General features: G+C 43.7%; 1 protein-coding gene across 5 annotated transcripts in view; it reads left to right on the forward strand.

Annotated features, from left to right (window-relative positions):
* KYNU (kynureninase) overlaps positions 1-25474 on the forward strand; it is a 226760-nt gene that overhangs the window by 127082 nt on the left and 74204 nt on the right. For all 5 annotated transcript variants that reach the window (XM_084809642.1, XM_084809632.1, XM_084809614.1 and 2 more), the window contains 4 exons: positions 9227-9288; positions 11701-11772; positions 13955-14029; positions 17690-17836. In XM_084809642.1, the coding sequence (XP_084665768.1) occupies positions 9227-9288; positions 11701-11772; positions 13955-14029; positions 17690-17836 (356 nt within the window). The remainder of the gene's footprint in view (positions 1-9226; positions 9289-11700; positions 11773-13954; positions 14030-17689; positions 17837-25474) is intronic.

A 25474-nucleotide genomic window follows, 5' to 3' on the forward strand; every position in this document is an offset into this window, starting at 1 on the left:
GTAACTTGAGCCTGTTATTCCATGTCCTGCACTCTGGGATGATCAAGAAGAGATGCTGGCCTTCCTCTCTGTGACAACCTTTCAAGTACTTGAAGAGCACTCTCCTATCTCCCCTCAGTCTTCTCTTCTGAAGGCTAAACATGCACAGTTCTTTCAGTCTCTCTTCATAGGACTTTCTTTCTAGTCCTCTGATCATCTTTGTTGCCCTCCTCTGAACCCTCTCCATCTTGTCTGCATCCTTCTTAAAGTGTGGTGCCCAGAACTGGACACAGTACTCCAGATGAGGCCTCACCAGTGCTGAGTAGAGGGGAACTAGTACTTCCCGGGATTTGGAAGCTATGCTTTTATTAATGCAGCCCAAAAGAGCATTGGCCTTTTTTGCAGCCACATCACATTGTTGGCTCATATTCAGCTTGTGATCAACAACAATTCCAAGATCCTTCTCTCTTGTAGTATTGCTGAGCCAAGTATCCCCCATCTTGTAACTGTGCATTTGGTTTCTTTTTCCCTGGTGCAGAACTTGGCATTTATCCCTATTAAATGTCATTCTGTTGTTTTCTGCCCAGCGCTCCAGTCTATCAAGATCATTTTGTTTCTGTCTTCCAAGGTATCAGCTATTCTGCCCAGTTTTATGTCATCTGCAAATGTGATCAGCATTCCCTGCACCTCCTCCTCCAAGTCATTAATAAAAATGTTGAAGAGCACTGAGCCCAGGAGGACTGAGCCCTGCGGTGCCCCGCTCGTTACCTCTCCCCAGTTTGAGAAGATCCCATTGATAAGCACTCTTTGAGTCCAATTCTGTAGCCGACTGTGGATCCACCTGAGAGTTGTTTCATCTAGCCCACTTTGAGCTAGTTTGCTCATCAGGATATCATGGGGCACTTTGTCGAAAGCTTTGCTGAAGTCAAGGTATATTATAACCACAGCATTCCAACAGTCCACAAGGGAGGTGATCTGATCAAAAAATGAGATCAGATTTGTCTGGCAAGATTTTTTCTTGACAAATCCATGTTGGCTTCAAGTAATCACTGCATTGTTTTCAAGGTGCTTCCAGATGGATTGCTTTATGATCTGCTCCAGAATTTTCTCAGGGATTGATGTCAGACTGACTGGTCTGTAGTTCCCAGGTTCCTCCTTTTTACCCTTTTTGAAGATAGGGACAACATTAGCCCTCCAGTCATCTGGCACTTCCACCGTCCTCCATGATTAATCAAAGAGAATAGACAGCGGTTCTGAGAGTTCTTCTGCCACTTCCTTTATTACTCTAGGATGCAGTTCATCTGGCCCTGGAGATCTGAACTCATTCAAAGTAATTAGGTGTTCCTTGACCATATGCCTATCGATCTCAGTCTGCAATCCTGCCCCTTCAGCCTGTACTTCACCTTTGCCAGGGGGGTCATTGTATTGGCCCCAGGAGCATAGCCAAGTCAGTTGCAGAGTTAGAGGGTCCTAGAGGTCCATAATGCTTGCTTAAGTTCATTATTGTTGCAATTCCCTTGCTAGTAAGCCTCTGAGCATGTGAAGATGATTCAAAGGGCCGTTAGTACGGCCTAGCACATTCCATACTAATGAGTGAAAATGTTATCAAGATGTGCCTGGGAAGCAGAGTTTGTTTATCTTAGGTAGTTGTGCTTGAGAATGAAACACTTCTAGTCTATGCTGGGAATGAACGCTAGGGGTACTTGCTACTGTTATGCTGTCTTATTGCTAACATGTATGGTATAAAATCCATTTGACGCGATGGCTCTGGGTTCAGAGAAGCTGTCTGATCCAACTATTGGGTGCTGTAAGTTACCCAATAAAGTACTCCTTGTAAGTAAACCTTTGAATCTGATGTATCACTATCTTGGCACCTCTAACCTAAGAGTTCAATGCCCACAGCAACACAGTCATAGACCCTCTTTCAGGAGAAGACTGAGCCAAAGTAGGAATTGAGCACTTCTGCCTTTTCATCTGTTATCATTTTGCCATCCTTATTTAATAGCTGAACCACCATTTCTTTCCTCTGTCTTTTATTATGCATGTATCTGAAGAAAGCCTTTTTGTTGCTTTTAGCCTCCCTTGCTAACTAGTGATTTACGAAAGTCACTTACCTTTCCGCGGATTATGTTGATGGTGGGGGAGGGAGGCGTTCCGTCCCTCCCCCTGGAATCCTCGATGGGGGGGGAGGCGATCCATTCCTCCCCCCCGGAATCCTCCACGGCCAGCTGTCCTCCACGGCAGCTCTGTGGAGCAGCCGGCCAGGACCAGCCCAGGCCAGAGCCATCCGCAGCTGGATTTCCGGCCGCGGAGGGCTCTGGGAAAGGGGAAAAAAACCCACGTACGCAAATGGCGGCGGCTATGGCTGCTGCCATTTGCGTTCCTTATTTTTGGCCATCTTAATCTACGTAAATATTTATGTAGACTATGACGGCAAAAATAAAGGGGAACTCAAATAGCGTAGCGGGCGCTATTTGCATCCCTTTTTGATTCACCATTGTAGCCTATGTAAATATTTACATAGGCTAAAACGGGGAATCAAAAAGGGACGCAAATAGCTCCCGCTACGCTATTTGTGTTCCCCTTTATTTTCGCCATCATAGTCTACGTAAATATTTATGTAGACTAAGGCAGCCAAAAATAAGGAACGCAAATGGCAGCGGCCGTAGCCACCACCATTTGCGTACGCGGTTTGTTTGTTTTTTTAAACTCAGCCATGATAGGCTACGTAAATCTTTACGTAGCCTATCATGTTGTTGTTGTTGTTGTTGTTGTTGTTTTTAACAAGACAAGATTGCAAATGGCGGTGGTGGCAGCCGGTCGGAAGACCAGCCGCTGCAGCAGCCGCCGCTGGAGCTGCCGCCGCCCGGAACATCTGCCCCAGGTAAGTCTCGTCCCGGGGGGGATCCGTGGGGGGTGGCGGGGGGGTGGCAGGCCATTCCGCCACGGAGTTCGGGGGGCCGAATGCACTGGCATTCGGCTTCACCAAGATCCGTGGCAGAATCCTCTGACATCCCTATTGCTAACCTCAGCTCGTTCTCAGCTTTAGCCTTCCCGATGCCATCCCTGCAATTCTGTGCTACTTGCCCGTACTCTTCCATTGTTGCTTGTCCTGCCTTCCACTTCCCATATGTGTGTTTTTTTTTGTTTTCAGGTTATCTCTAAGCTTTTTGTGAAGCCACTTTGGCTTCTTCTGTTGTCTTCTACCTTTTTTTCTTGTTGGAATTGTTTGCAATTGTGCCTTTAGAATTTCCTTTTTTTTTAAACTCCCACCCATCTTGAACTCCTTTTCTCATTAGAGTCATTTGCCATAGGACTTTACTTATCATTGTTCTGAGTTTATTAAAATCGGCTTTCTTAAAATCCAGGGTCATGTTTGGCTACACTCGGCTTTTGCTTCCTTTAGAACCAAGAACTCAAGTATAACATGGTCGCTTTCCCCCAGAGTTCCTGTAACTGCTACTTTATCCACTAAGTCATCTCTGTTGGTTAGGATCAAGTCAAGGATAGCAGATCCTCTAGTTCCTTCCTCTACTTTCTGTAGGAGGAAGTTATCCACCACACAACTCAGGAATTTCCTGGAGGGGCCATGTTTTGCAGAATTTCGGGAATTCTCTGTGATCCGTGATCAAAAAGATCCGTAGCAGAATTCTCTGACATCCCTACTTGCAAAGCCTAGCCAGCCCAGCTCTCACTGGCAAAAGCAGAAAGGATGGGGGGGAATCTTGCCATGCTCTTTAGCCTAGCAAATCTTGTTCTGAAACATTTACCTATGTACATACACAGTGAAAACAATGGAGGAGGGGGTCTCAGCTCTGCCAGTTCTAGGCTGGCATGGCTGAGGGGCCCTATCTGGACCCTTCTCAGGAGAAAGAATGGGCTTTGGATCCAATGAATCCAAAGCTGGCACTAATATGGCCATGGAATATCCCCTGTCAGGGCCTACTGCTGGTGGAAATGCTGGTGGCAGATTTACATCTGTGGAGCTTTCCATAAGTGTAAATATGCCTCTCCCACTTGCTGGTGGAGCTCCTCTCTGCCAGTAGAGAAATCTTCCCTCAGCAGATTTGGGATATCAACAAATATCGGGGAAATTGAAGTCCCCCATTACTACTACATCATGCTTCCTTGAAACATGGGCATTTTGCTTTTCAAAAGTTACATCCTCGACTTCTCCTTGATTGGGTGCCTGGTAGTAGACTCTGACCACCACATTCCTTTTATTCTTTACTGGACCTCTCAGTGGCTTTCGATACCATTGACCATGGTATCCTTCTGGACTGCCTCGCTGAAATGGGACTTGGAGGCAGTGTTTTATAGTGGCTCCATTCCTTCCTGGAGGGGCGGACCCAGAAGATGGTGCTGGGGGACTTCTGTTCGACTCCCTGGCCATTGGCCTGTGGAGTTCCTCAGGGTTGTGTTTTGTCCCCCATGCTATTTAACATATACATGATACCACTGGGGGAGGTTGTCTGGAGTTTTGGGGTTTGGTGTCCCCAGTATGCTGATGACACCCAACTCTACTTTTCCTTTCCATCTAATTCCAAGGAAGCGGTTCCTGTACTAAACTGGTGTCTGTCGGCAGTAATGGACTGGATGAGGGCAAACAATTTGAAGCTTAATCCAGACAAGACAGAGGTGCTCCTGGTCAATTGTAAGGTAGATTGTGCCAGATGGGGTTACACTCCCCCTGAAGACAGAGCTTGGGTGTACTTCTGAATTCAACCCTGAGCTTGGATTCCCAGGTTTCAGCGGTGGCCAGGAGTGCATTTTCACAGTTAAAGCTACTGTGCCAGCTGCGCCCATTCCTTGAGATGTCTGACTTGGCCACAGTGACACATGCCTTAGTTACATCCTGTTTGGATTACTGTAATGTGCTGTACGTGTGGCTGCCTCTGAAGAGTGTTCGGAAACTTTAGCTGGTTCAAAGAGCTGCTGCCAGACCACTGACCAGAGGTGGCTCCAAGGAGCATACAACTCCCCTGCTAAAACAGCTTCACTGGCTCCCAGTCTGTTTCCGGGCACAATTCAAAGTGCTAGTCATGACCTATAAAGCCCTATACGGCTCAGGTGCAGGTTATTTGAAAGACCGTATTCTCCTCTATGAGCCTGCTCATGCCTTGAGATCTTCAGGGAAGGCGCTTCTTGCAGTCCCGCCACCATCACAGGCTCGCCTGGTAGGAACATGGGAGAGGGCCTTCTCGGTGGCTGCCCCAAGGCTCTGGAACCCCCTTCCCAGGAAGGCAAGGGTGGCATCCTCCTTGGTATATTTCTGCAGGTAGTCAAAAACTTTTTTGTTCTGGCAGGCCTTTGGGGACAGATAGATATGATGGATTGATACTATTGTTTCTATTGTTGTTGGCATATTTAAATTCTAAAATTCTATACAGCTTTAATTAGGGATGTTAGAGAATTCCGCCACGGATCCCAGGGGGGCCAAATTCCAGTGAATTCCCCCCCCCTCGGAATCCGTGGCAGAACGGAGGCTTGCATAGGGACGCAAATGGCGTCCCCTACGCAGGACATCATTTGCATCCGCAGCAGCCCGGCAGCGGCTGGAGGCCCTGCTGCGAGTTGGCCTGGCCGGTGGCTCTGTGGCCTGGCCGTGGAGCAAAGCCGGACGGGCAGGATTCTGGGGTGGAGGAACGGATCGCCTCCCCCGCCCATCAAGAATTCTGGGGGGGGGAACGGATCGCCTCCCCCCACCTGCAGAACCCGGCGGAGCCAGGTAAGCAGGGTTTCGTACACCCCTATTTTTAATATTATTGATGATTTAATTATATTTTTAACTTTTGTATATTTCTATTTATACGTTTTAACTGTACAAGTTTCTGATGTTGTAAAACTGCCTTGAGTCCTAGTATTGGGGAAAAGGCGTGATATAACTATAATAATAATATTAATAATAATAACAACAACAACAACAACAACAACAAGTAGGTTTACTGGAGCACAAAGTCTGGATAGTGGAGTGCCATTGTAGGGTACTTGGGGAGCAACAGACACAGCCATAAAGGAGTTTTATTGAGAAAATATAACAAAATGGCAAGTAACTGGTTTACTCTTGAAGGCTCTCCCAGAGACGAGAGAGAGAGACAGGGATAAGAAGTGTTGCTGCTAGGGATGGGGGAGAATTTCTCCCTGAAACTTTGGGGGGCCGTGTGCCAACGCATTCGGTCCTCCGAAGGTTCGGGGAGAAATTCTCCGCCCCGCCCCCCGGGATGGGACTTACCTTTTACGAATGTCGCTCCCGGCGGCGGGTCCCGTCGGCGGTTTGGCAGGTCTTTGTCAGGGGTGGGGGCGGCAGCTGGTCTTTCGACCGGCTGCCGCCACCGCCATTACAAGAAAAGTAAAAAGCAAACAAACACGCCCCTGTGATAGGCTACGTAACGATTAACGTAGCCTATCATGGCTAGATTTGCAAAGTCAGCCGTGATAGGCTATGTTAATCATCACGTAGCCTATCACAGGTGACTTAAAAAAAAAAAAAGCGCGTAGGCTAATGGCGGCCCCCATAGGGAGCCGCCATTCGCGTTCCTTATTTGGTCCTTGTAGTCTACGTAAAGATTTACGTAGACTACAGGGACCAAATAAGGAACGCGAATGGCGGCTCCCTATGGGGGCCGCCATTTGCGTACGCGCTTTTTTTTTTTAAAGTCACCGTGATAGGCTACATGACAATAGGGGTGAACGAAAGTCACTTACCTTTTCTCGCAGCTTTTTCGCGGTGGGGGGGAGCGCTTCGCTGCTCCCCCCGCGAAATTCAGGCCGGGGAGGAGGCTTCCCGCCTCACCCGGCCACGAACACGAAAGTAAAAAAAAAACACGTCCCCTGATAGGCTACGTGACGATTCACGTAGCCTATCACGGCTAGATCTGGAAAGTCAGCCGTGATAGGCTACGTGAATCGTCACGTAACCTATCACGGGTGACTTTAAAAAAAAAAAAAAGCGCGTACGCGAATGGCGGCCCCCATAGGGAGCCGCCATTCGCGTTCCTTATTTAGTTGCTGTAGTCTACGTCAATGTTTACGTAGACTACGGCGAAAATAAGGGCAACGCAAATAGCGTTGCCCTTATTTTCGCCGTAGTCTATGTAAACATTGACGTAGACTACAGCAACTAAATAAGGAACGCGAATGGCGGCTCCCTATGGGGGCCGCCATTCGCATACGCGCTTTTTTTTTTTAAAGTCACCCGTGATAGGCTACGTGACGATTCACGTAGCCTATCACGGCTGACTTTGCAAATCTTGCTGTGATAGGCTACGTGAATCGTCACGTAGCCTATCAGGGGACGTGTTTTTTTTTTTCTTTCATTGCAATGGCGGGGGCGGCAGCCGATCGAAAGACCGGCTGCCGCTCCCGCCCCGCTCGAACACCGGACGAACCGCCAGCCGGACCCGCCGCCGGGAGGGACATTCAGGGAAGGTAAGTCCCGTCCCGGGGGGGGGGGGCGGGGGGGCGGAGGATTTCTCCCCGAAACTTGTTCGGGGGGCCGAACACGTTGGCACTCGGCCCCCCGAAGTTTCGGGGAGAAATTCTCCGCCATCCCTACGATGACAATTAACGTAGCCTATCACGGCTGACTTTGCAGATCTAGCCGTGATAGGCTACGTAAATCGTTACGTAGCCTATCATGGGGCTTTTTTTTTTTTTCTTTTGAAGTTCGCGGCCGGGGAGACGGGGCGCTTCTCCCCAGCCTGAATTTCGGCTGGGCGAGGTGGGAAGCCTCCCCCCCGGCCTGAATTTCGGCCGGGCGAGGCGGGAAGCCTCCCCCCCCCGGCCTGAACTTCAGGGGGAGAAGTGAAGCGCCTCCCCCCCACCGCGAAGCAAGCTGCGAGACCAGGTAAGTGACTTTCGTACTGCTGCCAAGGAGGCTACGTGGTGATTACTTCAGCTTTTGGGGAGGGAAAAGGAGAGAAAATTGTAGTGGGAAATGAAAAGCTGATAAGAGACAAAGAGTTGTACCTTTCCTCCTTTATGTTATGTCTAGAGAATAGAGGTCCTTAGTGTCAGGGTAGCATTTAAACAAAGGTAAAAAGAGACTTTCCTCAGCCATTGTAAGGTTTCACCAGGTGGAGTCCACTGGAAGTGGGAGTGTAGAAACATTTACTCAAAGATTGGGAGTCCAGGACTGATGATGCTACCACACAGCAACTTGTGATCTACCTGATAAATGCAAAACGTGATGTTCCCATCTCTTAACTTAGCTTCATTAGTCGGAGTTGACCTCTGCACATACTGCTACACTGTGGGAGAGAAAGAAGTATTTGCTTCTAAATTTTTGTCTCTGCCTTTTTGCTTTAAAACTATCCGCTTCTTCCTTTTTCTCATCCCACCATTAGCAATAACCCTCAGGTGCTTCCTGCTATTTTCTGTCTTCAGATGCAAACCTCAATAGAGACGACTTAACAACTCAGTCCAAAATTAGAAGTTTTATAAGGTGCTTGCATGTTTTTCTGGTTAATGTGAATATTTTCCTCTAACCCTGAGGCTGATTGTTTTTCTTTGCCTACGTTCCTCTATTTTTAATGTGCGCTTACTTATCCTTTTCGACTTGATTCATCTACATAGACTAATAGGAGTTAGAGAGAGCCTTATCGTTGCTAGTGTATTGGAAAAATCCATTAGTTGTGCCTGTGATACCCATTACATTTGTTTATTTTATTAGTTACCACAAAGCTCAGTATCCGTGGCTGAACATGATATTATAACTGTATTCCCAGCTTCTTACTCGTTACCTTATAAACCAGTGTGATGTTTATTGTTATGAAGGCTTGAATAATTGTTAGGCTTGAAAGTCTGTTTTTATTAAGTATGTATTTTAGCTTGACAGCACAATTATCACTTTAAAAGAGACAATTGCCCCCTTACACAATTTAAGTCTTTATATGGGAGATATATTTAATGGCAAAAGTACACTGGTACTGAATTTGGCCAACGTGTTAATGATTATAACAGATCAGCAGGTGGATGTCAAAGACAGAAATGTTGCTCCTTCATTGTCTGCTTTATTTGCTGCAACAGACTGGTAAAAATAAATGTTGCCCTCTTAGAATGGCGTACTGAGCCAGTCAGGGAAACTTTTTTTTAATTTGTCCATGGTGACACATCAAATGTATATTTACTTTTCAGTCATTGGGGAGACATAGACTATAAGTGAATGTCAAGTGGTTTTGCACATCATTGGAACAGACCTTGCACAGGACAAAAGGAAAAGGGAAACATCTGTGTTGTTGCTTTTCAGGGGCTCATAAAGAAGAGATAGCATTAATGAATGGCTTGACAGTTAATCTGCATCTCCTAATGGTAAGTCATAAAGAATATAAGAATTGCCTTGGTACATCAGACTATGGTATATCTAGTAAAGAATTCTTTTTCTAATGGAGCTTGATGCCTTGAGATGGGTAAAAAGGTATTATCAGTACCTGATATTCAGAACTATACTGCCTCCAAACATGAAGAGTCCATGGTTAATAGCTGTTGATACTGATAGGTCTGTCTTCCATGAATTTGTGTAATTCCTTTTTAAAGCATTCTAAGCTATTGATCATCATCACATCTTGAAGCAATGAATTCCACAATTCATTATAACTGTATGTTGTGTCAGGATTTCTTTATTGTGTGGTCCTGAATTTATGAGAACATGAGAACATAATAAGGGATGATCCTAAGGCATCTCCTTATTGTTTGTGTACAACATTTTTTCCCAATGTACTGCTTATAATTCAATTATCCTGAAGTCAGAGCTTTGATATTTCACAAATCACAGCAAAATCCAAAGGGGTGGCATTCGGATCGCCATTTGACAGCATGCCAGGAGTGCACAAGGCCCCAGTATAGTGCTGTCACCAGCTACGCTAATTAGTGGGGTTTAAAGAGAAAAGAGAATGAGTTTGGGGGATGGGAACTAGGTGAGGCAGAGTGAGTTGGGAGCTTATGGCGGGGTGGTGGTGGTGGTGCAGGTAGGGGTAAGGCAGGCCAACTTTGAATAGGCTCAGAAATGAGCCAAGCCATTTCCTGATTTTGGGAGAAATGCATTGCCAGCCCCTGTTGGCACACCCACCTCTATGATTGGCATATAACTTTTTATCAGGGATAATAGGAACATAATTAATTCTCAGCTGTAAAGTAGAAAACAAAAACCTAATTCACTCATGACATTTTAACCTGTCTCTGAGAAGCTCTGACTGTCTCCAGGAATGGGAGAAATGTAACATTTATGAATCTGTCATTTGCAGATATAGCTGGCAACAATCTCCATGATCATAGCAGCTGGATAAAGTGCCTGTGTGAGCATGGAAAATTGCTGCTGGCTGGTCAGGGCTGCTTGCTGGTACCTGTGTTAACTGGTCCAAAATTTTACTAGAAAGAAACACATTTTCATCCATCAGTTGAGCTGGAACATTACATGACCTACCTACAAAGGCTTTTTAAAGGTTTTATATATGATATTGTGAACCTAAGAGTGACCCAGTTCATGGATCCTGACAACCCACACTGAGTTAACAAATGGTGGATTGTTTAGAAGACAAGCATGAGCGAGTATGCGTGCTGGTTCCTGTGCACTCACCTGCTCACACGGCAATAAACAACCCAGGGATGCTTCATCCCTGAGTTGTTTCTGTGACATCCAAATCCGGAACTCTGATTGTTGGGGGATGAGCAACCCAGAGTGTGAACCCCATGGTGGCATCCCTGAGTGGACGGGTGCATGGGAACCAACACACGTGTATGCTCCCATTCATCTTCTAAACAACCCATGGTTTGTTAACTGTGGGTTGTTACGATGTCCACCCACAGATTACTATGTCACCCAATATGCTTGCTGTCCTGTCAACACGAAAAGAAAGCATGTGAGCAATATCTCACAAATAAGATACAGGATGGAATTAAAATCCATGACACTATTGAATATAAATGGACACTGGACTGAAAGAATATATTCCAACATTCAGTATAATCTCCTGTATGCAAATGTAGTTTTTCTGTGTGAATTCATGTGGGACCTTAAAGACTTCTTTCCATTCAAGCCATTTGTCAGGGTGGACACTGAGCCCATAGAACCTCAGAGCAGTTCTGATTCTGAGGAGGAACAGCCGTCCGTGGGAGAGGAGCGTGCTCTTCCCTCCCAGGCCCTGCAGCTGGCAGAGATTCCTCCTACCGGCATTCGAGACATAGATAGCAGTCCTGGGAGTGAAAGAGCGCGGGAGGAGGACTGGCTGGATGCTTGACGCAGAGGCAGAGAGCGACGAGGTATGGAGGGCGCGGAAAGGAGGCGTAGCTCCCGTTTGGTGCGCTAGCAACGGTCGCGTCCAGAGGACCCAAGGGAAAAGGGGAGGGACTCTCCCTAGCCCATAAGTTCAGGGTCTGCAAGTGATTCTCGTTCAAACGGGGACCAGCTGTTTCCAACCTGGGGCATAAATTACTCTGCTGTTCATAGCTTAGTCGCCGGTGATAGAGTTATTAAGTTGTAAAAGGAATAAAGCCTTAAAAAGAATCCTTTGTCTGTGTCTGGAGTTGGCTACTGAAGTAGACTGAAAGAGGCCGTCTAGGGCCTCCTGACACCATTACCACTGGAAAATGTGAAGAAAGATGCTAATTACACTACCTGGCATATGACAATATGTGGAATTGTGCATTGTTTCTTATCAGAGGTATTGATAGCCAGATTGAAACTTCTACATGTCAGTTATAAAATTCACTGTTTTATTTTTACAGTTATCATTCTTTAAGCCTACCTCAGACCGCTATAAAATCCTTCTGGAAGCCAAAGCTTTTCCCTCTGACCATGTAAGGAATCAATATTTGCATCATATTTGTGTACTAAGTTAGATGTTTCAAAAGCATACCAGCAATCATACCTGATTATTCATTAGCTTGATCCTATAAAGAACATAAAATTAAAAAAACAAAAAAACAAATCTGGTCACGCACTTCTGGGCTTGGCATATTTTACTGATCGTGCTTTTATTCTTTTTGTTCAAATAAAACCTTGCAGAAGAAAGATTGAATGGACACATTGATTGATTAGTCCTTTTAAAGACATTGAGCAAGCTGTTGGCCTAAATCAACAACAGGTTGTAAATGTTTTATTAATTCTTGTTGCTGTTTTACTTTATGAAACCAAATCAATACAATGCTTACAACATTAACAGTTTTATATCCCTAGACAGATAGGGAAATGCTTGTCGATGGTGTTTTAGATTACTAATTCAAACATCATTTGTGTGCTATAAAATGAGACAATAGTCCATGCAGCACGGGTTTCAGCAAATTAATCTTCAGATTTGTGACTCACTGCTACTTTATCAAAGTGAGTAAACACTTAGAAATTGATGAGAAATTTGATCACTGAGGCACAATAAAAATCCCTCCAAACAAATGCAACTCACATAGGGTGCAATTCAGAGCCTTTCCAGACTGCCAGTCAGTTGATTTTTTGCAAAAAACTTCAGTTTTTGCTCATGGCATGCACAGCACGAAATACCGGTATCTTTCCTCAAGTAAGTGCTTCTTTTTGGATAATATTATCACAGTTTCTCAGCACTCAAACAGAAGTCTGTTTGTTGCTGGGGAAATGTGATTTTCCATCAAGAGGGCCATGCCCTTCAGAAAGCTGTGTGGAATGCGATTGTAAGTGCCACAATCACAAGCAACATTATGGATGACGATGTGGAACCTAAACATTTGCAGAGTGAATCCCTAAACCTTCCGTGTCAACCAGCTGGGCGCAAACAAGGTAACAGAAACTCTTCTATTCCCATACAGCTTAAAGTGCCGTATTAACATTATTGGGCATCAACATTAAGATTAGCTCAGCACCCCAGCCCAGATAACCTTTCTAAGCACCGAAACAAAACAGTGATCTATCTGGGCTTAGTGGGAGCTTTTGTCTTTGGAACATAGGGAGCTCCTTATATTAGGTTCAGAGTATTTGTCTCTGTAACCCAGTGTTATCTCCTCTGGTTGTTCATGCCTCTCCAGGCGCTCAGGCCTTTCTCATCACCTGCTACCTCATCTTTTTAACTGGAAATACAAGGCATTGAACCCAGAATCTTTTGCTCCGCCATGGAGAGATGGTCCTTTCCCTATTTAGCAAGTAAGCAGAGGGAGGAAGGGACTGCAAACATTTTGCAGACTCATTTCATTCTTTCTTTGCTGAATATGTTTTTGAGTTGCCCCTCCACTCGATGAGTGTTCAGGGTAATTTACATTGAAGCCATAAAAACAATACAATGCTCCCGTTTTAATTGCACATCGCTTTGAGGGGCCCCAGTGGGCATGAACCTGAGCTATACATGCTTTTGATAACATAATTTAATAAATCATACACCATTACAAAAACTAAACTGATAAAACACATACATTGCAACAAAAAAGAGAACCTTCCAAAATGAAAGCAGCATTGATCACTAAAAGCTCTGCAGAACAGTATAGTTTTTACCAGCCACCTAAAGGCCAATAGTAAGGGAGTCAACCTAACCTCCCTGAGGAGGTAGTTTTGCAACCAGGGTGCTGCTGCACAGGAGGCCCTGTCTTGAGCCCTCAGCTCTCTAGGAGCTTTGACACGTAACCGGGCCTCAGATGGGGTGAACATAGGCTCTGGCAGGTTCATGCAGGAGGACCAGTTTTTCAGATACCCAGGTCCCAAGCTGTTTAGGGTTTTATCAGTAAGAATCAGTGCCTTGAACTGGGCTAGGGAACAAATAGGATGCCAGTGAAGAGTCTGAGACTGCTCCAGCTGTAATTTCTAAACACTTTTCAAGGACAGTTCCATGTAGAGTAATCCATATGTAAGATGATTAAGGTATGGGCCTCTATAGCCACTTTGCCCAGGAAGGGATCCTTTCCCCCTCACACATCCTTCCCCCTCCAAGCACACATCTCCTGGTAATTGTGACTATGTGAAAGAAATGTTCATCTTGTTGTTTACACCTGCTCACTTGAAACACTCAGAATCTTTTGTTTATAGTATGCTGTCGAGTCTCAGCTCCAACTTCATGGGCTTGATATAGAGAAGAGTATGCTTATGATAGAGCCACGAAAGGTTCGTAAAGGGTACTTTATATTATATCTTCTCAAGAATGGAGATTTGTAGAATTATGTTTCTTTCTTTGCAGCTTATTATAAGTAACCCAGCCTCAAACTTTGAGGCTGTGGTAAAGAAATCTAAAATAAACACGCATATGTCATTGTGGTTAAAATCTTCTTCATCCAGATCTGCCTGCCTTGAGGATATTTACTATGTAGAACCCATACACGCAGGGCAGATTCTTACGGTAGATTCTCACCCTCCATGCTCTGCTCAAAACAAGAAGTACAAAAGTAGTTCAAGGGAAAAGAAGGTGTGATGTGATGCAGGGCTCCCCTTGGTGACTTCCTACCTTCCTTACATAGCCTAGGGTGTCCTGTGTATGTGATACAGATGAGTGAGAGAGTATTCTGTAATCCTATACTCAGTTACCTAGGAGTAAACCTGTAGACAGTTGGACTTACTTCTGAGTAGACATGTATAGGATTGTGCTGTGAGTCTCCTATATAATTTGTGGGTCGTGAGTGTGATGAATGCATTCATGTACTTTAGACCTAAAAAAAAGCTTCCACATGGGTCATTATGCTGATGTTATACTTTACATACTTTGATGTTACATTTTATAGCACAGGTTGGCAACTTGTGGCCCTCCAGATGTTTTAGCCTGCAATTCCCCATCATTGGCTATACTGGCTTTGTTTGGCTGATGGGAGTTATAGGCCAGAAATCTGGAGCTCCATAAGTTACCCACCCCTGCTTGACAGTATAAGTATTATTCATTTCTGTCTAGTGCAATATAATTTTGTTCTTTCTGTTAGCTGCCCTGATGTTGTTCACACTTAAGAGTGGGATATAAATAAATCCATTTCAGGTTTTTAAAATTATGTATGTATTTTAAAACAGGCTGGCACACTTATGTATGGTGGGTTGGATCCAACACAGTCGTTCCACCGGTGAAAGCAGTTCCATCAGCAGAACTGGAAGGGAAACGATTCGCTCTCCCCCTTGCAACCGCAGTGCTCCCTTTTCTGCTGTGGATGGTTGGGAAACCCTATGGAGCAGATTTTATGGTGGGGTGGAGGTCTGAAGTGGGGAGGAGAGAGGGGGAAAGCTAGTGGATGTCCGCTAGCATGATGTTGGATTTCACACACACACACATTTTTATAAACATTGGATTTTTGGAGCTCTGTAGGATAGGGCAGATCGCTCATCTAAACAAATGAATAATCTCAAGGAGATAATCGTTACACTCCATATTTCTTATACTGCACTTCCCCTGAGTATATATTCATGAGCATCACTCTATTTAGATACTATCTCTCAAAAAGGTCCTATGAAGAAAAGAGAACACACTTTTTCATTTATTACCACAGCAACAGTTAAGTTTCTGTTTGGAGGAGTATGCAATTTAGATCATTATAAATGATTGCATTACTTTCCTTCTTTGACATGAAGAACTTTTGTTACTTTTCAGTAGAACTGCTGGTGACCTTTAGATGCTGAAAAAAAGTATTTTTCATAAAATTGAGAAGCTACTCCCAAGTCCTTGATAGATGTTCAAAGATCGTTACGATAATAGAAGCTACTTTCAAATCAGCAAATCTTAACCCAGCTCTTTGCAGTGTCGTGTCTAATTTCATTTGGAGTTTTCACTGCTTAATTGATCCCTTGGTGGTGGTGTGTTTTACATGATCCCTTGCTAAGAGGAAATGAGGGAGGGGTGATACTGTCTTTAAAGCATCAAAAGTTTTTTTTTCTTGTTAAAATTTCTCTGTATTTAATGACTTCAGGGTTTTTGCATTTTTGGATAATATGAATCCTATTGTTTCTGAAATACAAATAGAGTAAAAAATTAATAGCTTTCTGTGGGATATGCAGTTTGTCTGAGAAGTATGAAGAGGGCTGTGGGAGGCAGCTTTTAAGTCTTTGGGTGGGGGGATTGTCACAAATTCAAAATGTCATATAAAAATATTGCTGAGCCTGGTCCAGCATGGCATTTTTTATGTTGTTGTGTGCATAACAGGGTTGGCAAAGCTCTCTAATCCTGAGAGCTGCATACTAAAATCTTGATATGGCTTAGAGCCACAAGATACAGGGTGATTGACATCACTTCTCCCTTAAAGTATCTGCTGCAGCATTTCCTTTCCCCAATGGCTTAACAATGGTACTTTTTCTGCAAATTACTCAGTAGTCAGAATGATTTATTATTATAGTGTGTGTGTTTTTTTAAAAAAAACTTGGTATTTTTATAGAACCCTTTGAATGTTCAGGGTGGTTCAAATGAATTCTCAGAAATCCTTACAACATCCTTATAAGATAAATTAGTATTATTATCCACATATTGCTGATTAATGATGGGGATATAATGAGGCATAATGACTAGGTGGTCTCAAACTAAGGCTGTGATTTGAACTGTGGATTCCTAGGGTAATTCTCACTCTCTTAGTTGCTATAATGCACCAGTCCTCAAAAAATATTTTGCAAGACACAGAAAAGCTTTCAGGGTATGTATGCTATGTACACAAGTTCACAGAAGAACTCTGCTGGATCAGGTCAAAGGTCCATCTCGTCCAATGTCTTGTTCCCCACAGCAGCCAGCCACAGTGGCCTCCAGTGAGCTTACAAGCAGAGCTTAAAGGCAATTGCTCTCTCCCCCAAAGCTAGTGTTCAGTGGCATATTTGGCTCTGAATCTGGAGATTCCATATAGTCATCATGACTAGCAGTCAGTGATTGACAGACCAATCCTCCATGTATGTTTAAAACCATCTAAGCTAGAGGTAGGGATGTCATAGAAATCTGCAATGGATACAAATGAGTTTGGATTTCTATGAATCTGACCTGTGGACTTGCAGATCTTTTTTTTTTTCATGGGGGTCGGGGGATGGATTTGCACTAATTTTCATTGGCACTAATTTTCGTTAATTAATGCACGTTAGCACAAGTTGAATGAAATTGTTGTTTTTTTAAAAAAAAACCCAAGTCCATTAGTGATCAGATGACAGAATGAAAGATGCCTGAGAATCCCTGAAACACAGATGGAACGGATTGCACAAAATCTGCACATCATCCCTAGATAGAGGTCATTGGCACACTGTTAATGAATGAATGAATGAATGAATGAATGAATGAATAAGAAAGAGCAGGACAGAAAGGTAGTATGTCTGGCGTATGGATGACCATAATTTGTTCATGTGCTGATACCATAATTTCCATTCTCAGCTCCAAGTGCATATTTTTAGACTGAGAAACCGAATTTTCTATTGCTAATGCATCATTAGTAACAAGCTGTGCAATAGTTCCTTGGGAAGGTTCACAGCAGCCCTAGGCTTGTCCACCTCAGTATATGCTCTTTGCATTGGAATTTAATTTTGTTTAATCCAACCAATTAAGGCAGATTTGAAGCGTTCAGGCAAGCAAAACATGTAAGGAAGCAAAGTGAACAGCCTTAAAAAAAAGATTTTACCACCTTGAAGCTATGTTCCTAATGATTATTTGCCCATTCAAAGTTTACTCCAGGGCACTTACTTTTGTAGATTACTGCCATTTTAAGGATTTGCTTTTGATCATTTATTCCAGTCAGCAAGGCACATCATAAAAAATAGATTATGAAACAAGAAATGACAGTTTCGTTACTGCCAGGGCTGATCTAAAATATGTGCTTCACTTTATTTCAGGGGGAGGAGACCTTGAGAACTGAAGATATCCTTGCTGTAATTGAGAAAGAAGGGGACTCTATTGCCACAATTCTGTTCAGTGGTGTGCAGTACTACACAGGACAGCTGTTTGACATCCCGGGAATAACAAAGGCTGGACAAGCGAAGGTATAATTGCTGCAATATTCTTTAGATCAATTTTTAAAGCATCGTATCCCCCTGCCCCCCCCACCCCCCCAAACCAAGCAAAACAAAAGCACCTCACGTTCCCAACTGCAGTCTGTCACTTTTGTGAAAATGAACAGAAAAGAAATGTCACAAGCCATGGTTCCCGTAGAAATGAAAAGGAGCTCATTGCTAATGTAGGTAGACTGCTGATAGGTAACGGTTGTGTTGGTTCAACTTTGACATACTATGATCAGTATATTAAACAATACCGATGTTGTTTTAAAGCACTCTAAAATGTCACTTTTTAGACCTGTCAGTTCAGGACATAATGTTAAAGGCAGAGAAAGGGAAGTGGCAAGTTTGTTAAATCAGAGGATTGGGGGAATTACATCCTTCTTCTGCCATTAATCCAGGGAACCAGACTGGATTAACCATTATGCTAAATATACTATAGAGCAGGGGTGGGCAGAAGGTAGATAGGAATCTACGGGTAGATCTCAGAGTGATTTGCAGTAGATCAGCAAAGGTTTCTAAATCACAATGGTTTAACAGTAGCAACAACCAAAACCATTTTCCTCCCTCTTAAATTAGACTTCTGAAATCATAAAACTTGGGGGGTGGGGAACAGGATCTGTGTGTGAAAGGATTTGGGTGAGAGCACCAGTTCTGAAAACAAATTCCTGGGCTCAGCATGAGCTCAGAGCAGGGGCACCTTGTTCTGCAATTCTATGACTACCTTCCTGAGCCACTATTTTTGGACCTTGCCCCAGTTCTAGTGAAAAACAAAGTAGATCCTGCAAGCCTGAAGTCCACCTATCCGTACTATAGAGCAGGGCCCCAGCCAAACTGAAGCTTCGGATTTTATGTCATTGTTTGCAACTGACACCTATTAGAGTGAAACTGCTCTCTACTCAACTGCTGATTGGCTCTTTTATCACAGTGGCTGTTCATATATCACATGACAAACGAGCAGCATCACTGTTCCCATTCATGGAAAGCTAAAATGCAGTGAGCTTGCCTAGCTAGCAGAAGGAATATAATATAAAATACGTGATTTATATAGCTTCAGTGTCTGCCATCTAACCTTGTGTGAATGCTGGAACAGGAAGGTGTTTGGAACAGAACACAAGTCAGAATACCATGGGCTCCACATTATGCAACAGCATAGTCCCTATATCCTTTAATTCAGCACTGTCTGTGTAGTAAATGAAGATTAAAAGTCATGGAGTGTCACACATGAGCTCCTCCAGTGCTATATGGACTATTATTTCCCTTAAACTCCAGCAACATTGTATAACATTATCTCCAAAATTGACTGCATTCACACTTCTTAAGTTGAACACACCAGGCCAAGCCACGTAAGTAGTGGTTTGTCTTGACCCATTCATGAAATACCCAACTGATCCATAGTCCAACTTGCAATTCATACTGTTGTTGCAAAATATCACTCCTCTAATTCTCTGGAGTGGCTTTGTAGTTGAAAGTTAGCCATCTCACCTATGAGAAGCATTTCATCTATAAAGGGGGCCAACAAAAATAAGTTTTCAAGAGATGCCAAGAATTATGCATTCCCCCCAGCCTTTTTCCAAACTATACTTAGTTTTATACAGTTAATGTAATACAGTTAGTTAATATTGCCAGCTATTAAGATCTGAATATATTCTAGGCAGTATATGTCCAGCAAGCGGGGCCCACCACGGATTCCATTCCGGAAGTGGGGCCCACCACAGATTCCATTCCGGAAGTGGGGCCCACCATGGATTCCATTCCGGAAGTGGGGCCCACCACAGATTCCATTCCGGAAGCGGGGCCCACCACGGATTCCATTCCGGAAGTGGGGCCCACCACAGATTCCATTCCGGAAGTGGGGCCCACCATGGATTCCATTCCACAAGCGGCACCTACCGCTTGTACAACAGGGATTTAGTGCTTCCTTTAGAAAGCCTTTAAATGAGCAGAAATGCTTGTTTCTGGATCCGGAAAAGTTGGCAGGGCTCCCTTAGGTGAGCTCTGCTGACCTGCCCTGTCCCAGAAATGAGCACTTCTGCTCATTTCTGGTTGCTAGAGGAAGAGCTAATTCCTGTTGCAGAAGCGGTGTGTGCCGCTTGCAGAACAGAATTGGCAGAGGCCCCTGCTTGCGTGATGGCCTGCTTGAATACTGCCCCCGGATGCATGAGTCATACATCACATGAAGAATTTTGTATACTATAACGCTGTATTCAAATAATTTCAGCAGAGATTTTTACAATCAAATCCTATGCATATTTAATCAAAGTCAGTCCCACCGATTTCGATAAGAGTTGCTTTCAAGTGATGTTTTAATTTGTTTGTTTCAAAACACTTGGTAGTTGCTTTGCCTGTGAAAGTAGTCTTGAAAATATTTGGACAGTGTATGATGAGGCAAAGTAGAGCCCTCCACTGAATACAGAACATGGGAAACTGGCTTTGACTGAGTCAGACAAATAATCCTGAGTCAGGATTATGGTGCCTACACTGGCAGTCAGTGTTTGCCCAGCGTTTCAGGTAGGGATCTTTCCCAGACCTACCTGGAGATGCCATAGGTTGAACCTGGAAGCTTTTGGATGCAAAAGGGAGGTAATGGGAGGTGGGGCTTTGTTCTTTGTTAGAAGGTATGAATTAAATTATACAAATAAATGCACACTTTCCTAACAAGAATTTATTCCACTTGCACAATGTTTGGCTTTATGGCTTCAGAATTAGTTTTTTTTTATTATTGCAGAGTATACACAGGCACAGCTATTGTCCTTGACCAGCCCTTGAAAATCATGCTCAATTTCAGTTCACAGGTTAACAGGGAATCGAACATGTCTGAGGTATTTGTACTGTGCTGTCCTGGGAAAAAAAAAAAAACCCTGTGAAGTGCAACTCAGACAAATCCAGCATTCCATCATGCCTTTCATGGGATATGGCTTGGGCTAAGGGTGATCATGTAGTATTCATTTATTTAAAAGTATTATATATCACCTTTCTGCCTGACAGCAGGCTTCTGACAAAAAGTGAAAAATTGATACATAATAACAGATAATAGATACTTTTAAAAGACAATGGTGACTTTTGAAGGCTTTGATGGAAAATGTCCGCTTCCTAGGGCTTGGATGGTCTGCAGCTGAGGCTGTTTCAACTACAGCTCTTTGAAGGTAGCATGGTGATCATAGGGAAGAATAGTCCTCCCACCTCCTGTGCTGCCTAGCAACCAGGGCCTGGTTGGTCCCTGGGATGGAGTGTCTTATCTCCTGGGTAATTGGACACTCTGTAGCTCCTAGCTCTTCCCAGTGGTAGGAATCCTGATGAAGGTTCCAGGGAGGGGACGATGTTGGAAAACACCCACACTCATATCTTAAGTGTTGGTGCTTAGACTGGTAAGATTGTGGCACTTGTGCAGTGTAGATTGATGCTAATTTAGTTTTATACTGTAATTTCATCTTATAAAAAGATAAAATTAGACTCCATTTACATGGTAGGTTGTCATTTTCAGTGCACTTTGTTGTGCTAAACTGCTTCTTGTGACTCCACTGACATGTCCAGGCTATCCTGTTCCCATTCACTTTATTTTACAGGATGTGGTGAGTGGTGATCCATGCAATTACTAAAGTAATCGCAAGACCAGTTCAGCACAGCCTGATCCACCGGAACATTGCATTTATTTTTACGTCAACACATTAAAAACCATCAAGACTGTTGATGCTTAATTTGTGTCAAGATAAGACAAAGAATGCATGTGTTTCATCAGCAATTGGCTCAGTGGCTGCCTTTTCCTCTGCTCAGCAGCATCCACTATTGCAGTATTTTGCCTCCTGTCAGGAGGGCAGGTGAGCTCCTTCCTGGTGGTGCTGACACAATTCTTATTCAGCTCAGCAATTTAACAGGAGACAGGCAGATTACTGAGTATATCACCTCCATGAGGTAACTCATTTTACCTCATGGAGGTAAAATGACCCAGCCTTGGGGGAATTTACTAAAAAGACAGGCTCAGTGGACATATCTCAGGGATTCTTTTTAACCTCGGGAATCAGAAAGAACAATTGTCAATTAGGTTTTCTTATCAAGAGGTCAACAGAATTTTAGGAGGTGTATCTTTTATTGGATATGCCTTATCTAGCTAGGTATGCCTTAAAAAAAAAAAGCAAGCGCAGGGAGGGAGAGATTCACAATGTACATGATAGCAATGCTAAATAGTAAGTGAACTTCCCCGTAAATATCACTCCATTTATTAAGAAAGTTTGCACTTCAACTATTGATAATTTTTGTAAAATAGTGCATTTGGTTTTTTAAAAATGTTTATTAAATTTGGATTGCACCTAAACAAAAAGGATCTAGGCAGTTTGCAATAGCAAGATACCCATTTTCACATAAATATTTCCATTCCAATTAAACAAAAAAACAGTCATTATGTTAAAAGAATTAAATATTCTATAGAACATAGATTAGTAGGAATTTACAACAATGTAACAGGCATTCAGATAAGATAACCAAGCATTATTCTAAGTTCCTGACCATCTTTAATGGTTCAGGAAATTCTCCCAAGGGAACAAATTTTTACTACATGTAGAATTGACAGTCATGTATGTACATATATATTCACACACCAATCTTAATGTCAGAATGGAGGTGGGGGTGGGGGTGGGGGAGGGAGGGAGGGAAGCAAGCCTTCTTCTGCTGAACATAACGGACAGGTGGGATTCATATTGAGAGATCCATGGTAGACCTAATATGGCCAGCTTCCTGCAATACGTAGGGGCATTCTACACATTAACCCGTAGCTCTTACCTTTGGCCAAGCTAAAGAATATGGTAAATGTATGCCTGCAATAAAAAATGGCAGCCACATGTGTAATTCCCTCTTTCTCTTCTGTAACATCTACTAGAAGTTCAGGGCTAGCCCAAGAAATTTGCTGACCAAAGTGGACAAGATTCCCTCATTCCATGTAGAAACTGAACCAGACTGGCCATTGAATCTTACTTTAATACTGGCAACAAGACAGCTTTAGGACATCAGGCTAGCTTAGGAGGCACACACACATCTCTGTGTTCCAACACCTCATTGCTGCTCCAGATCTTCCTGCACCTGCTGCCTGAGGTGGCTGCCTCATTCTACCTAATGGTAGGTCCAGACTGTAAAAGTTACGTGGATCCTGATGTTATGATACTGTGTGTTGTCCATCCCCTGCTCTACATCATTATCTGCCTGCCAATGGTGTGGAGTTGAATCACGGAACATAATAACATGGGTAAATTCATGGCATATAAAAATGAAATACACAGTAAACACTGATGCAGGAAAGAAGGCAGGAGAGAGCCACTTTTGATCAAACAGATGTTCTGCTAATACGGTTCTTTCAATGAATAGATCTACTTACGTTAGAAATCAAAATATCTTAAAAATCTGCAATAATTGTTTGTAAACTTCCCTCTGTGACCTGATTCGCAAAACGCAAAAGCTCACTGTGGCTTAATTTACCCATGGGGGCTGTAGTGTTGTGTCGGGTTGTCTGCATTGTTCTTCATGTCATGCAAACTCAAGTGGCAGGGGTTGTCTGAGGGTTAGACAACCCTCAAATAACTCATGCTTGTTTTAGATTTATTTGAGGGTTGTCTAACCCTCAGACAACCCCTGTACCTGGGTTTGCATGACACAACAAGCCACAGTAAGCAGGTGCCTGTGGGCACCATGCAAAAATGGCACCCGTGGGCACCTGGCATGATGCAACAGCTCCCGCGGGTAAATTAAGCCACGTTGGGCTGTTGTGTCATGTGAACCAGGTTCAATAAGTGTTGTGCCACTTCTATGGTATATAAGAAGGGACCCACACACAAAACGTTTTGATGTGTGTGTGTGTGCGCGCATGCTCATGTAGTGATAATGGGGTGATGGTTCTGAAAGCATTTCACGAAATCGTTGTTCAATAGTGGTTGGGAGTCTCTTTACCAATACAAAATTGAGAAGCCACTTAGAAACCATTAACAATTTCATAAGGTTGTTATCAAATATTAATGTGTACTATGGCCTCACTACATACGTCACTCACTATTCAGAGAGTTGCTAGTTCTGTTTATTTAATTTGTTTAAAGCTATATCAATGGTTTATGATTTGGGGCAATAAACTCACCATCCCCAATGCCTGTCTTAAAAGAAGAATGATAATTCACCTAGATGAGTCATTATATAATTTAATGTTTAAAACACTCCTCATGTCATCAGAAGAAAGTACATGGAAATACCACTTTATATATAAAAGTATATTTGGAATGAAAACTACATTTGGAAAGAAGTCTAGACCACAGTGTCTCTATTAGAGCTTATCAGTTGATTTGTGCCCTGATATCTAAATCACACTTTTAACATTGGCACATGGTAGAAATACTGAAAAGGACCCGCAGGCTGGAGGTTGCTGCTGCTGCAACTTCTCTTTATTGGTATTCATGAAAAGAAGCTAAGTGATTGTATTATACTTTGTGAAATCTCCTCAACAGCGTTTTCCGTAAGTGCCTAATGGAATTATACCCTGGTCCGAAGCTTATTTAGTTGCACGCAAGTCCTACATACTAAATGGGGCAAATAAATGTAGCCAGGATTCCCACTTTAGACATCTTCCTGTCGTGGAGAGTCAGATGTTTGAATATTACGATATTTTGGACTTTGGGGGAGGCTAACTGAATTGCAATATGCATTAATATATTTACAACTATGCAGCCCAACTATTTCTCTGTCTATCTAATCCAGGGGTAAGCAACCTTTTCAGGCCCATGAATTTATGTGATCATTTTTTTCAGGCCTCAGACACATGTGCCTGTGCCTGCCCTGACCCTCCCCATCACATCTTACATTTTTTTCAGGGCCACGGGTACTTTTTCTTGCCCCCCTTCCACGATTCCCACTTTTTTTGCCCCCTTCTTCCTCCTCTTCCCCCTTCTTCTGGCTCAAGCCTTCCTTCCCCTGCCACCTCTCCCTTTGTATTCCTGCCCCTTCTACTTCTGCCCCCTCTTCCCCCCCACTCACCCCCGCCCTACTCGGCCCCACTGCCTCTTCTGCTTCCCACTGCAATCACATCAGGAAGCAGGAAGTCAGTAGATTGGGAGATAAGTCTCCCGAGGCAGAAGCAGCAGTAGAAGTAGGGATGGCGGAGAATTCCGCCACGGATTTCAGTGAGGCCGAATGCACTGGGATTCAGCCCTCCGAAACCCGTGGTGGAATGGCCTCCCACCCCCTCCCCCCGCGGATTCCCCCCCGGGACGAAGCTTACCTGGGGCAGACGTTCCGGCGACTCTGGCAGCAGCGGCTGGTCTTTCAACTGGCTGCCGCGGCCGCCGTTTGCATCTGCTGTTTGCCGTGATAGGCTACGTAAGTATTTATGTAGCCTATCACGGCAAGCAAAAAAACCCCCAAAACCAGTATACGCAAATGGCGGCGGCTACGGCGGCTGCCATTTGCGTTCCCTTTTTTTCGCCGTTTTAGCCTACATAAATATTTACGTAAGCTATTACAGCGGAAAAAAAGGGGAATGCAAATAGTGTAGTGGGCACTAATTGCGTTCCTTTTTTTTCTGCCATAATAGCTTACGTAAATATTTACGTAGGCTAAAACAGCGGGGGGGGGGGAGGAATGCAAATAGCGCCCGCT

This window comes from Heloderma suspectum, chromosome 1 (assembly GCF_057233095.1).
Source record: "Heloderma suspectum isolate Gila_16-S chromosome 1, 16-S_ref, whole genome shotgun sequence".
NCBI classification, from domain to species: domain Eukaryota; kingdom Metazoa; phylum Chordata; class Lepidosauria; order Squamata; family Helodermatidae; genus Heloderma; species Heloderma suspectum.